Raw genomic sequence first — 15,694 nt, forward strand, 5'->3', positions numbered from 1 at the left:
CTTCTTATGCCGGAACAACATAGATGTATCACCAAAGAGCGGAGCGCAGCCTTTCAGAGAAATAATATTTTCTCGAAGTCTAATATTCTGACAGCAACCTGTTCAGCCCCAACACGCACGATTGCATGACAAGGGTATGAAGTGCTTTTGAGCTTTTTATACCGTTCAATATTAATTTCCTCGTTGTTGCAATTAGGCTTCAGTAAATATTCTGCGCCTGTTTGTCTTTTTTTCTCTCCTTTCATGTCTCCATCCGTTGGTTCGCGCAGTTACAATACGTATAATTTGGTATTATCGTGAGATGCTAGAAAATGTCCGTGTGGTAAGTTAAATAGGAGGTAGATGATAGATGGCGCAAATGGAGACAATGAAGGAGACAAGGATTGATATGCATAAAAATATAACCTGGCAATTTCGCGTTAACAGCGACAAACGCAGTCAAACGTTGAGAACGCACAGAGAACGACATATTACGACCCCGAAAGGCGTAGATGCGCATAATTTTGCTCGTGAACTTGTTTAGAAAACATTTTTTCTTGCAATTTTTCTTCCCTTCATTATATATTACTCTAGGATTAGCGCACCTTTCAGTATAAAAGATATACCAGGTGGAAGCATCAAATCATGGTAAGTGTGTAATGTATGTTTGACACTCTGCAAATGGCTGGCAATGTGAAACCAGCGTGCCACTTAAAGCACCCCTACACCCCGAAGATCCTGCAGGCATCCTCCTTGAAAGCATCGCCAGCATTGCTTCTGAAGTAGTCCACTACCATCTTCAGTCGCTGCAAGCGGCTGTGTCGGCCGTATGTGTTGAGGGAAACACACGTGTTGTCGTAGTCGTCGTAATCGATGTCAAATGCAGCAATGCCAAATTTTCCCTTAGGATTATCGGCTCTCGCGGCGCAGAGCTGCACAGACAAAAAAGGGAAAAAATAACTAATCATTAATATCAGGAAGAAAATATAAAATTATCATTACGCTACGACAATCTGCATATCTCTGAATATTTAGCTAAGAAAACTTATTTGTGATGAGTGAAGAAAACGATGATAACGACGGAAGTGCAGGGCAAGGCGCGTGTGATTTCGAGCCAACTGTGCGCGTGAGGTCAGCCAATCAGCTGATGACCTGTGGTGGCTCATAGAGGTGGCGTGCCACGATTGGGCCACGTGTGACCACTACGTGGCGGTAGGCTTTGTGGCTGGGGACGAGCGAAAGCAGCGGCAGACGGAAGACAGCTGGCCGAAGCGTCGGACGCAGGCGATCCATGTTCCGGCCAGGGAACGCGGCTGTCCACGCTACTGCCGTCTAACTACCAGCTGGGGTGGCGTTGCCGACACGAGTACTTCATCTCGGGGCGCGGCCTGGCCTGCTGTTCTTTCCCTTGCTAAGGGCATCGCGGATCTCGGCGAGGCGTCTCCGTGGTCAGGAGTTCGGCACAGCGACGTACGTGGCCTGGCTAACGGTCACGGTAGCGCCGAGCATCGCGTCTCGACGCAAGCTGTTCGCTGGATGGGCTGGCCATTTACACGCATGAAGCATCGCGTCTCCGATATGGGTTGACTGCTCAGTAGCCGTACCCACGCTCCCACTTCGCCAAGCGTCACCGTCACTATAGCATCACACATCGAGACGCACCCGCTCCCGATCGCCTGTCACCGCCTTCTGCTCTGCACCTCGGCGTTCGCCGGGCCCCCTATCTCATCGTGAGGTTTTGAAACTTTCCGCCTTGAACTGGCGTTCTAAAGTATTCTCATTCGATCAGACAGCTGTTACTTATTCGCCTTCGTGGTTTTTTGTGCTTCTATGTTCTGCTTTTATCCTTCGTGCTCTGTCATAAACGTCGTGTGTATTGTTACCGCGTCGCCTCAAAGTCCTTTTCCTGTCGCACGACACGCAAAACAAGCGTTGACGAACCTTGGCCCCGATAAAGAGTATTTTTCATTATAATAAATGGCGAGCCTGCCAGCATTAAGCTCTCCATTTATTGTAATGAAAAATATTCCTCCTTCGTTCTCTCTCTTCACAGAAACAACTCACCTTTTTCGTCGTCAACGTAGTGGATGTGGTATGTTGTTGTATTTGCGGCTGCAAATAGGCTTGGTAAAATATGCGCCTCAGTACAGAGAAAGAACAAGCGGGTAGGGCAGTGAACTCTCACTCGTACGAACGTTGTTTTAACGAACATTTCAGAAGAATGAAGTTTTAGAAAATACCAAGTGTTCTTCCCACGAATACCATGAAAAAATCCTCCCATCAGACGAATGCCTGAGTAGTGAACATTGAGTTTGAGCGAACTTGATCTCAGAACCAGGGTTCAGTTCCTTTGAAATAAATTAAACAAGGTTGGTCATTTTGCAGCACTGGTGTTGCCGATGCCCTCCACCCGAAATTCTTTATATATCGGCGATTGTTCAACAACTGTACGTGCAGCGCTCATGAGAAAAAAATGGCCTTGCAGGAGACAAGAGAAAGTTGCGTTCACGTCATTTATTTTATCCCTCGATAGTATAACTGCGATATCACCAAGTTTCTGTCTGAGAAGTACACTTAAATTGAGTGTTGTAGGCCCGTGTGCTCAGATTTGGGTGCACGTTAAAGAACCCCAGGTGGTCTAAAGTTCCGGAGCCCTCCACTACGGCGTCTCTCATAATCATATAGTGGTTTTGGGACGTTAAACCCCACATATCAATCACTTAAATTGAGAAAAAGTTTGCACATGACGCCCAGCAAGGTTGAGCATTTTTTTTAGAAACCATACCAGACAGCAACCTTAAAATAAGCATTTTCATACTCCACATATATAGCTCTCTAAAAGCAGGCACTATTACTTCACCTCGTTGTTATCAAAAGCCATTACGATCGCTAGGAAAGTGGACGCATCCATACGATAGCGGCAGATTTGAACGCACCTCATCATGCTTTGGGCCACCCTCGCACCACTACCAAGGGAGCCGAGCTCTGGCAGGCGGTATCGGATCTGAATCTGACTTTGGTCACTGATCCCACGCTTCTGTATCCGCACTGGATATTCTCGCTCTAGGGGTACTACCACAGACCTCACCTTTGTCGTAACCACGGGAGAGGTGTGATGGTTAAACTTGGATGAGGACGGCGCTTCCGCTAACTTGCAGTAGTATTCGTAGATATTAAGGGTCAGATTTTATCCTCAGCGTCGGTTCGAACCACTTATTCTTACAAAGTAGAACAGTTGGCCACGGCACTAGCGCTCAATGATCCACAGAAAAGTGATATTTATACGGACTGTAAATCAGCTGCTAGGGCCTTCGCTTCTGGTTCTGTGTGCAACAACGTTTTTAGAGCTCTCGCTCACAAAGAACTCGCTCATCACACTATTATTTGGATCCCTGCTCACCTTGGCTTGAAGGTCGGGGGCCGTCCCATTGTGAACAAGCTAGCCTACTCCAAGGGGCGACGCTTCAGTTATCGTGCCAGGACTTGTGCTTCTGAGACAGAGGAAGCAGCCCCCAACCTTCATTTTAAGAACATTTTGATGACCTTGAACGAGATCACAAAGCACTATTCATTACGCCGTTGGTACTTTCTATTGACACACGAAAAGTTGTCTAGGTCACAGGCGATCTCTCTTCGCATATTTCTGGCTGGAACATACCCTAGCCTCGTAAACTATATCCATTACTCTGACATTTCAGAACTTTGTCCGGACTACCACAATCTAAGTGACTTTAACTACATGCTTTTCAGGTGCCCGTTTTTACAAGAAAAAAAGATGAAGAATTTTTCGAAAATACCTTTCATTTAATGCCCACGAGTCCAATCCTCATACAACTCAAGGCTCTTCAGAAGACCCACGATGTGGCGGTGAGGCTATAGGCCTCCCTATCCCTACGGGGGGGGGGGGGTCCCGCAAACCATTCCTATAAAACTGGGGTGAAATCCTTGAGGACCTTAATAAAGCTTTTAATCCATCCATTCATGTCAACAGTATTGTTCGGTTATGTTAGTTTGGGGTAACAACAGCACAGGTCGGGTCCTGTGCAGCCACTTTCGTATGAGTTCGACAAAACGGAAGTGGTTGTTTCGATCAGACAAGCTCAATATTCGTCAGCGCCTGGACAGCGGCCAAACATGGCAAGTGGGCGTCGCGAATGACTGTGGAATTTCAGACTGAACCTCGCGACGTCGCCACTGATATGGCGTAGACATTGTGATGTTTCACAATAAAAGCGACTATTGTCGCGTAGCGGACATTCAAGGGGCACACGCGAAACCTTGCCTCCTTACTCCTTGGTCGGGATGCACATAAGCGGGTTCTGACAGCTTACACCGGGAATTTTTTTTCTTTTTCTGAAGGGGGACATACTCAGAGCACCCACATAGTTTCATTCCTCACCGGACGAATCCCCCGATTTGAATCTGCGCGTTGAGCATCACCGAAGCTTCAGCACATCTGCTCTTAGGCACTCCCCCGCTGTGGATTGGCAGTTTCATAAGATTTCAGATGGACGTCTTTCAGTGACTAAACATGATTGCAATTAGGTAGTACAGCAATAAGATTCAATTTTTTCATTTCAAAACACATGCAAAGCTACAAATAAAGTAAAAAGCTGATATATGAAACAAAAATTGCAGTTAGGGGTTCGATAACGGAGTTTAATGACTATACATGCTATGGAACTGAAGAGTGAGCAGAACAAAAGCTCAGTAAGCGCATGCCAAGTCGACTTCTTGGACTGAAGCTGGGAAGTGGGCCGCTCATTGAAATTGAGGAAAATGTAATTCGCGGAAAATTATAGGCTGGTACGCATCATGTTGCGTAGTTGTTCCATTTTTTATTGGCATATTGTGTGTTTCATTGGTAGCAGAAAAGCTATGCATATTGCAAAATGCTGAGCGCAGGCTTCAATAACACCTGCCGGAAAATAAAAAGAAATCGTTTACCTTGATAGCCAGACCGAGCTCGTTGTCGTAGGCGAACACGCGGTTCGTAGTCGGAGAGTAGGCGAGCATGGCGCAGTGTTTGGATGAGTATGTTAGCTGAAAGGCGTTCTTCTGACCCTTCTTCATGGTTGTAGCCGGGCACACCTGAAAATGCATAGCACAAAAAAATCCTGTACATAAAGACACTTCTAAGCAATTTCACTTTGCAGCCACATGCCAGTGTCGTCATGACAACGCCTTGCGCAAGGTCCATAGACTGTTGGTCGTAAGGACGCTGAAGTGGTTTTTATTTCTAGATTTTATTCACAAGTCATGATATTTACCTTGAATCAAGAAGTTACGTAGATTTCTTTCGTGATATTAGACTGAAAACGACGCTATACGAAACAGGCCGTGGGGAAGTTCACCGACGTGCGCAGAATATAGGGCGAGAGAAGGAGAAGCACGGAGAAGTGATGTCACCGTGAGGAGAGGTACAGAAGAATATTTCGAGGTTTTATCTGCCGCCATAGTTCAACGCAGGGGGGAGGAGACTAAAAATTAGGTGTCTGATGAAGTTATCAGGTATTATAGTCAGCAGAAAGCACAGTGCTGAGTTGATTGGGGAACATTGGAAAGGCGTTTGCCTTGCAGTGAGCGTAGTCAGGTTGATAATGATAATGATGATGATGATGATGATACTGCCACCAGGAGAAGCGCTACTAAAGAGCTATAGCTCAGTGCGTCCGGTTCACGAGTGGTGACAGCAACTACGCATGTGCAGCCTGCTGGCACGGCCTGCTGGCACAGCCAACGTTTCTACGGAGCGATAAGGTTGGGAGCTTGGCTAGTTGGTGACTGATCATGTGTGATAAATTAGCGCACTTTTGACGAAGGCGAGGGAGACAAGAAAGACAGAGCGAGCCGCTCGACTGCTCATTTCGTCTCCTCCGCCAAGTGCGCGAGTAATTTCCAAGCAATGCCTTTGCTCGAGTTTCAGTAACTTCGGACATGTTCCACAGTTGGCGAAGCCATGCGCTTAACAGTAAATTAACTGTATATGCGCAGAGTAGCGCACAAGTCTGCCATGTTGCCTGGTTTGCAACCATAGTTACGCGGCGAAACCACGCTCTGTTTTAGCAGGTGACTTGCTTAAGCCTAATTTAATTGATTGATTGATGGACATCTGCGGTTCAACGTCACACAACCACCATATGATTATGAGAGATGGCGTAGTGAAAGATCCGGAAATTTCGACCAGCTGGTGTTTCCTAAAGTGCACTAATATGGCGCAGTACACAAACCACTACCGTTTCGCCTCCATCGAAAATGCAGCCGCCGCCGCCGACATTTGGTCCCGTGACCTGCGGGTCAGCAGCCGAGTACCTTAGCAACTAGTCCACTGCGGTGGGGCGTTCAGACTGTTGCTGATTGGCGAAGCGGGCCACCGATCACTAGTGCACCTGCCTGGCGTGTCAACAGTCGGCGAAGAAAGAAGGAACAGCTGCTTTGGCGGCTGTATCAAAAGCATCTTTTTAGTCTGTCCGGTAACACAAAGTGCAAAGGTGTAGCGTAGTGCCGAATATCATGCTCCACCCCTGACGCATGGTGAAGTAGCATCAGCTATGGAAGATAAGCAAGAACTCACAAACACATAATATAGGTCCCCGAAATAAAAAAGAAAACAACGCCCCACTATGCTTACGACAATGATTATTTTAGTATATTTTTCGAAAACGGGGCTGAAACCAGGGAAATAGTTTGCTGTAGAAGCTTGAGGAGATGAATTGTAAGCAAATAAAAGCACCAGCTTATAGCTAACGAGCCAGTGAGTGCACGACGGACACTTGGTCGATTCCAAGTTGATGACAGCTGCTTTCGGTGGTGCGGCTTGTGCACCAGCTTCTCCGCATTGCATAGTTCCTAGCGACATTGGGGAAAAAAAGTCACAGCTTTGCCGCAAAAGCAAAGCAATGAACGCGATAGCGACAACTGGGAAAGTCACGCGCAGAGTGTGCTTGGCGACACTGCAGGCCGACGGATGCTTACGCCGTTTTTCTTTGTCCAGATCGCCTGGCGAGCGCATCTCGCCGTTGGATCAACTGGCCATGTCTTCGTGCGAGCTTAATCTGACTGTCAAGCGGTGGAGGACAGGGAGCATGCGCAGAAGGACTTCGCCACCGCAGCACTACTATGGATTCATCACGAATCTGCGCCCTACTTAAGCCAGGCATATCATCGAATCGACTCCGTGACATCATCCAGTGCCGATAATTTCAAGCATAAATACCGGGGCCCGTTGGAGAATCCTTTCAGTGGGCTTGGCGACACTGCAGGCAGACGGATGCTTACGCCGTTTTTTTTGTCCAGGTTGATGTCAAATATTAAAATTAGAGAAGGTGGAAGAAACATGTCACAGCAAAAACAGCAAAAAACAGCAAAAAACAGCAAAAATTAGAGAAGGTGGAAGAAACAAGTCAGAGTACTAACAAGATGATCCTTGAGTTAAGGGCAAAAATCGATGATCTCGAAAACAGGAGTCGTCGTAATAACCTTGTAGTTTACGGTGTAGAAGAAATTTAGCCACCAGGAGGGCTCAAAAGAACTTGAACAGAAAGTAAATGGCGATATCTTCAGAAAAATTCTTGGTGTTGAAATCAATTCCATAGAGCAAATGCATCGGATCGGTCAAAAAAAAAAACGCACAGCGCCCTCGTCCGATAATTTTGAAACTGTATAACTACGTTGATAAAACTAAGGTTTTGTCGTCTCGTTTCAAATTAAAAAGAACCAACATATATATATCGGAAGGTTTTCTAAAAATAATCGCGATACTCGTACAAAGTTATGGCGTTCCTGCGCTGAAGAAAGAAAGACCGGTTTTAAGGTTTCACTTCATTTAGATAAACTAAAAGTCGATGGCAAACTGCATGTGTGTGACGCACTTCGAAATTGCAGGACAGAGCTGTGTCAATCCACTGCGTCTGCGCAACCCGAAAAGTTGATTGATTGATATGTGGGGTTTAACGTCCCAAAACCACTATATGATTATGAGAGACGCCGTAGGGGAGGGCTCCGGAAATTTAGACCACCTGGGGTTTATAACGTGCACCCAAATCTGAGCACACGGGCCTACAACACTTCCGCCTGCATCGGAAATGCAGCCGCCGCAGCCGGGATTCGAACCCGCGCCCTGCGGGTCAGCAGCCGAGTACCTTAGCCACTAGACCACCGCGGCGGGGCGCAACCCGAAAAGTCGACTTCTCGCTTCACTCGGGCAACCACTCGTAAACGCGATGATAAGTGACAAGCTAACAAAACGCTTCGAATTATTTCACTCAATGCGCGAAGTGTCTTAAATAAAATACCGCTTCTTGAAGATATAATTTCCTCCTACCAACCACACGTTTTGGTGATCACAGAAACCTGGCTGCATTCTGAAGTGCAAGATTCTGAAATAGTGCCATCATCTTACACCCTTATCCGTAGGGACAGAAGATCACGGGGAGGGGCGTTGCAGTAGCGATTAAAAGCAATGTTAAATTTACTCGTTTGGATGGCAGAGATAATAACGAAAGCGTGTGGTGCAAACTGACCTTTTTTTGTAAGAATATAATTTTGGGAGGTGTTTATCGGCCTCCAAATGCACCCCCAGAATACTCAGAAGCACTCTACGATTACCCGCTACAAAATACAAATTCACGTTCAAACATTTTTATAACTGGGGATTCCAACTTGCCCAGCATTACTTGGCCCAATCTTTCACATGCTGGCAAGGACTCTCGAAACGCTGAATCACTGTTGTTAAGTGCATTTACTTTTTCTTTGAATCAATTGGTTTCTGTTGCTACTATGATTAATAGTTCTTCTGTACTAGACCTAGCGTTTGCAAGCAGCTCGCTCCAAGAGTGTTCGGTCGCTGTGAAAGAAGGTATTCCTGATCACAAATTACTCTTTGTAGAGTGTCCAATTTCAGGCTTCCGACCCACTAATAAACATTCCGACTCATTTGTCAGAGACTACAAGCATGCGCTCGATGATGCCGTACTTAATTACATGGAATCCTCATTTCCTTCTTTCAGCGATTTGGTTGACGTTAATAAATTGTGGTCATATTTTAAAGCTATAGTATTATACTGTGAAAGCAGCTATATGCCATTTAAAAAGAAACGTATTAACAGAGAATACCCATGGATGAACCGTGATTTGATTCATATGAAGCGTAAAACCAAACGCTGTCGTAAACGTGGTGCCAAGAAACGGCTACAGTACACATTTTTCATGAAAAGGTGCATGTAGCAAGAGACCAATTTTTTTCATCTACTCTGTCTTCCTTCATCACAAACCAACCCAAAAAATTCTGGCGTTACTTATAGAAAGATAAATAGCATCATAGAGATAAAAACATCTGACGGAACTACTGATAATGCTGCTGTCATTGCTCAAAGTTTCAACGCCTTTTTTTAGTCCGTATTTACGCGGACGGCCTCACATGCGCAATTGCCAGCTTATGCGCTCGACAAACATGCCTAAAGTATATTTAAGTAAAGAATGTATCTTTAGCCTCTTGTGTAAATTAGACACAAAAGAAATCTCCGGGTCCTGATGATATATCAAACGTTTTCTTGGTAGATGTGCAATCTGGGTCTCAGAATAGTTGTATAAGATATATGTAACTTCCTTAGGAACTTGTGTGATACCCGATGACTAGCGCTCTGCGAGAATAGTCCCAATTCATAAATCAGGCTCACCATTAGAATTAAACAACTATAAGCCAGTTTCTCTTACATCCACAGCTTGTAAGCTACTAGAACACGTAATATTTAAGGCGATTATGACACACTGAAAAACAATAAACTGCTTCACGACAACCAACACGGATTTAGGTCTGGCCTATCCACTTCAACTCAATTAGCCGAGATCACTTATGACTTTGCAAATTCACTAAACTTTAAGGGCCAGATCGATGCAGTGTTTTTAGTTTTTTCTAAAGCGTTTGATGTTGTACCACACGATAACTTAATTACGAAACTGTCAGCTAATGGTGTTGATCAGAACATTGTCTGTTGGGTTGCATGCTATTTGTCATCACGGAAACATTATGTGACGGTCAATGACGGTGTTTCTGACTCATTAGATGTACACTCACGAGTGCCGCAAGGATCCGTGCTTGCACCATTATTAATTTTAGTATACATAAATGATATTTATTTCTGAGTTCAATCACCTGTGAAAATCCGACTTTTTGCGGACGATTGTGTTATTTTATGCCGATATTGTTCAGCATTCTGATCAAGCCAGACTCAACGATGCATTGCAATGCATCTGCACCTGGTGTGGTAAATGGGGCTTGAAGCTGAACGCATCAAAAACGGCATCCATCACAGTTACAAACAAACAAAACGCATTAAAATTCCAATATAATAATAATAACGCTTATGTTAAAAAGGCTACGCAAGTGAAATATCTGGTTGTCACGATTACAAGCAATTCAAATTGGGAAACTCATAGAGATAACATCTGTAGCAATGCGCTAAAGAAGTTGGCATTTTTAAAACGTAAACTGCGTCGCGGTTCACCTTCTATAAAACTAATAGCTTACAAAGAGCTTATCAGGCCTAAGTTAGAATATGCAGACCTGGTCTGGGTGCCGTATCAAAAATACCTAATTAAAAAAATAGAGAGAATCCAAAACCTGGCTCTGAGGATCATTTATTCTAGCTACTCTCGTTTTGCAAGCGTCTCTGCTCTTCGCGAGAAGGCAAATCTGAAAACACTCGCTCATCGTAGAATAGTCTCTCGATTAAAATTCATCTATCAATTGTATCATGGTCACTTCAAAATTCCACCAAATCGCTACATAACCATCCCGTCCGTGCGCTTTGACCGTATTCATAATAATAAAACAGTTAGACAACCATTCAGTCATCTAAACGTTCATCAGTACTCATTATTCCCTCATGCTCTTTAATTATGGAACAAGTTACCTCAGGAGGTCGTTAATGCGGACACGACACAATCGTTCGCCCATCTCGTCAATGACCTAACACTTGATTTTTAATATGCAACTTATTATGTTCCTCATTAGTACTGAAATTTTTTGTATTTCGGTATGAATGCCATTACTGCTATGTATTATTTATATTCTCCCTGATGTTGGGAATTTATTTATTTTTGTACCAAGTATTGTATTTTCTGATATTTTCATATTCTGTTTTGTCACTAGCATTTGTTACCCACTCTTGCTTGGGCCCGAATAGGGCCTGCAGTATGTGTAAATAAATAAATAAATAAATAAATAAATAAATAAATAAATAAATAAATAAATAAATAAATAAATAAATAAAACGTGCACTGCGTTTCACACGCACAAATGACCAACAAAACGTACTCCCAGGTACAGATGAACGCGAATAAGCGTCTTAGTTGTTACTTCGTTTTGTCCGAAAAGCACGCTCTTTTCGCAAACGCAGGCTGTGAAAGGATTTCAGGGACCTTTGTGTGCCGATAACTACAACAGAACCATGCCCACGATACCCAAAGGCTAGCCAAGACGTATGGTTCTCCCAACTGCAATATAAGGGCGCGCGATCAAACGTACACCCCCTTATTCTCTACGCGTTCCAAAGTACGCGTGAGAGATAAGAGCCACCGCGTACTCACTGCACCATCTTGCTGATAATGCTGAAAACACGATAGGTCCCCTCCCCCGAGATGCCCACCAACAGCGGTAAGTGGTATATATGAATTACTTGTGGTTTGAACGTTAAAGGAGGTACCTTTCGTTGGTTTAAAGGTTGACGCCTCACATTCGCGATGCGGAAGTCCCACGTTCGATTCCGCGAGCCGCAGTCTCTTTAAAACAATAGTCTTTCTTGGGGACCTTCTACGCAAAAAATTGGTATGTCTCTCTGTGCATTTGTCTGTTTGTCCACTCTTAACGGCACCGGGTACTTGAAACGGCCGACCCTATCCGCAGCACCCACCATTGTTGCTCAAGGTTTAGCGTTCATACCTGTGCAATTGTCAATTAATAAGCAATTATTGCGCAAGTCTGCAGCACCATAACAACACGTGTATATTCTGCATGTGCATATTTACTAGAAAATGCACACATAAGTAATTTTAAGGACCGTAGTGCTTATCACGCTGCGCTGACGATTCAACGCTTGCATGAAAATGTGAGTGTTTCCAACGCTTCGCTAAGACGCGATAGTGGTGGCACCTACCCGTCGCCCTGCGTTCCTCACCTTATCACCTCTGAGACGGGCGCGTACACCCGTCTCAGAGCCACGCCCTTTGTTTTTGAGAAAACTGCCAGATGGCGCTCATGTTTCTCGTATGACGTGACTTGATGCGCTCATTCGCTTCCGCTGCGCGATCGAGGCACTCTAACGCAGCGCCTCCAAAATACCATTCACCGATTTTCTTGCGCAGAACATAAAATATTTGTTCACTCTCTCCACACGCAAGACTATCATTTTTTGACGACATTTGCAGATTACATGCAGATACGGGGCCAACTTTTCTATGTTTTTTCTTGCGGTTTCATATATATAGTGCATGACGTCGAAGCTGACGCCAGCGGTGAAATACAGGCGAGAGTGTCCATATAATTGGTATCGCAATAAAAAATGCGCTACTCTACTTCCTAAAGGTAGGATATAAAGATACTCTACTCCACTATAAAACTCCTACATCTTGAAAAGCAGCGACACTCTCCTCCGCACGCACGCTTTCCTTCTCGCTTCTCCTCGGATATTTACTCTCTCCCGGCCCGCACTGCACTTTAGCATGGTCCCTCAATACTTTTTACTGGTCATGAAACTCCCACGAAAGTTTCATATAGGGACAAAAGTGGCCACCAGAGGTGCCACCGTATACAGGAGGGCATTGATCTGCCGCGCTTGGTAGGGCAGGTGCGCGTTCGTAGAGGCGTTTGCCGTCAAATACACTTCTTCAGATATTTTCCTTCTCCGTGTTCTCGCTAACGAATCATAGCAGTGATTAGTATTGTCAATATTGTACATGATGCGCGTTGTCAAATTGCCCAAGTCATTGATTGCTGGCAATGTTTTGACTGAGAGTATCTGTCAAGTGGCGGATGTGTTCGTGGCATTTTTTACATTTCTCGATTTCTGTATAGTCGCTTTCGGGCTTAACCCAAACACTTTCTTTTCTTTGCCACTTAGATATCTCTTTCAATTTTTTTCAGCTTTTTATGTGCGAAATATTTCTGCCTAACGGAGATATATTTGTGTGCCACTTACCTAGCAGTGGGTAGCATTTTGAACTTTGCAACAACGCTGCGCCTTGCAAGAAAATGTGGGCGAAATTCTCGGCATATTTTTTGCTGCAATTGCTGGTAATTGTCAAGAATTTCAAACTGCCATGAGCACAGGAACATAAAGTTTATTTAAATCTGCGTGGATGAAACTGTGGATGAATAGTTGGGAGATAGAGTGAATGACACAAAAAAATTACCGAAAAAAAATTATGCCCCTGGTTTTCTCTCTCCTCTGGCCGGACAGGATGGGCGACCACCAGCACGAAACAGTTTGTTTTGTTCGCGCGTAAAAAAGTGCAGACGGCACTTAATGAAAAAGTGCACAACTTCTGCCGTGGTGCTCACAAAATGTGTTCCACAGCCAACACTGGCCGAGGAAGTGCGGTCGTCCAGCAAGATGCTTTCAACAATGTTCATGTAGACATTGGCACAGACTATATTGTCTATGGTGCGCATTTCAACATGTTCCTCCGCAGTTTGCAAGAGGCGCAATAGTTGCTCCAATGGCACTTGCGAAAATCCTCTCGTCTTATTTGCAGTCAATGCAGTTGGTTCTCGGGAGTTGCTTCTAAGTGTTTGGAGGCAGTCTTTGCAGCTTATTTTAGCAAACTTCTTTGCAACATAGCCGCCAAGGTAATGCAGAATGCAGTCCCTCCTTGACTCCGGAGGAATCATATCTTGCATGCATTCAGCAGGCTCCAGCAGTATATCATCAAAAAGAACCGCCAAGGTATCAATCTGAAACGTAAATCTTTTTTCATACCACAATGGCAAGAGTGAGAAATTTGAAAAGTGAAAAAGCAGAATAGAAGCTCGTTGTATATCATACGACCAGACGTGCATGTGATTAGCATCAAAGGACTAGACAACATTCAATACATTTCCATACGATGGAGAGACACCCTACGAGCAGCGTTGGTGTGCTATTAAAATGTTTACTTGATTAACAGTAGGTTCTTTATGTTGAAAGAGATCCTGCATTTTTAAAAGGAGACGTGGACCATCCCCTTCAACTGAGGCTCGCTGTGGCGGACGGATCAAGTTGTTCACCGAGAGCAACCGGTAAATGAACAAAAATTGCTGAACCGTTGGCTGTCCCCCTGCTCCAGCAACATGCCTTGCTATGCCAAAAAACCTCTGAAAGAGAGAAAAGTGCAAAGAAAATGCCTTCAACTAGCGAAAACGTTTATATTTACCTCGAGGTGGCCTTATCCAAAGTTTTCAACTAAAACATAGCGAAAGCAACATTTCAGCAGCTTTTCGACAAGCGTCACTGTGCTGTGCAATGTCATTCTCAGAGCATTGCATGTTGGCTTGCTCAGAAAGAAGAGTTGCTTTTGCTTTGGTAAACTCTGGTTGTAAGTGTGCCACCTGTCAAGCCACTCGATGTTCTCCTTCAGTGTCTGAATTTAATTGGAACTTCAAAGGAAGCGACCATAGCTTTGAAATATTAGTGATTACAGCAATGTGTTCTGCTTCATTATACTGCACATCTTGTGGCCTCTTGGAATTTAGGCAGTCGAATAGAATATTCGTTCGTCTCGCAAAATCTGAGGTTGCTTTGGAGCCACGAAGTTTCACACATTCTTCTCTACTGCGATAGAAGTCCACTGCTGAAGCAGTGCTTTCACTGAAGAGCTGAAAGATTTTAAAGAAGTTATACGGCAGAGTGCTGTATTTTCATGAAGGAACATTTTTTGATACTTACTAATAATTAATGACACATGCTAGAACAGACTTGCCTGGCCAGCAAGTTTCACACTCAGTTTTTGGAAAGCGTTGGGCCTGATGTGTGCTTTCGTAAGCTTTGGCACAGCCCGAAGTCCAGCTTGCTGCTCCTCGTAGTCTAGCAGAGCTGCAAAGTGGAAATGCTGTACTTCTTTGTTACCAGGCAACTGTTACATTAAGAAAAAGCCTGTGAGACAAAACAGCCAGAGCACTGTGATGACTTATCTTAAACTGTGTTTTACCCACCAGGAATTTCCCAGCCTTCAGAAGGTTATTTCTGATGCACTTGAAGATGTTAGGTGGGTCAATTATGACCTGAATGGCTTCAGAGGAGTCACATGGATGCTCAAATGACGTTGATACTCTGGCGATATCGCCACTGACACCTAAAAGGAAGACATTTCTATTATTAAGATCACGTACTAGATACCGTGAGGATAAATAATGTCTATAAATATTTACCCAAAGAGTTCAATGCTGATCGGTTTGAAGTAGAGTTACCGCAAGTGACTGCATCCACAACGACACCGGCATTACACAGGAGTACAATGCAATGCAGGAGCACTTTAGCCATAGCGGAGCCTGGTGCAGCCCCTGACGTGCAGAACGCTCCGACAGTCTGCGACCAGCCACCGAGGGATGGTCGGAAAAGGAACACTAACACATGGTCACCATCTTTCACTTGGTCAGTAGGCTTCGTGTGCTCTGCTAAGTCGACCTTTCTAAGCAGTGTCATATCCGATTCCCTTACATGAAGGCTCCTTCTCACGCTCA

General features: G+C 44.5%; 1 protein-coding gene across 2 annotated transcripts in view; it reads right to left on the reverse strand.

The window, feature by feature from the left end:
* Nucleotides 1–562: 562 nt before the first annotated feature.
* Nucleotides 563–15,694, reverse strand: part of LOC142767122 (uncharacterized) — a 336,953-nt gene continuing 321,821 nt past the window's right edge. For both annotated transcript variants that reach the window (XM_075868347.1, XM_075868346.1), the window contains 2 exons: nucleotides 4,927–5,070; nucleotides 563–911 (listed from right to left, as the gene is read on the reverse strand). In XM_075868347.1, the coding sequence (XP_075724462.1) occupies nucleotides 702–911; nucleotides 4,927–5,070 (354 nt within the window). In that variant the 3' untranslated portion in view covers nucleotides 563–701. The remainder of the gene's footprint in view (nucleotides 912–4,926; nucleotides 5,071–15,694) is intronic.

Source organism: Rhipicephalus microplus, chromosome 7, assembly GCF_043290135.1.
Source record: "Rhipicephalus microplus isolate Deutch F79 chromosome 7, USDA_Rmic, whole genome shotgun sequence".
Classification (NCBI taxonomy): domain Eukaryota; kingdom Metazoa; phylum Arthropoda; class Arachnida; order Ixodida; family Ixodidae; genus Rhipicephalus; species Rhipicephalus microplus.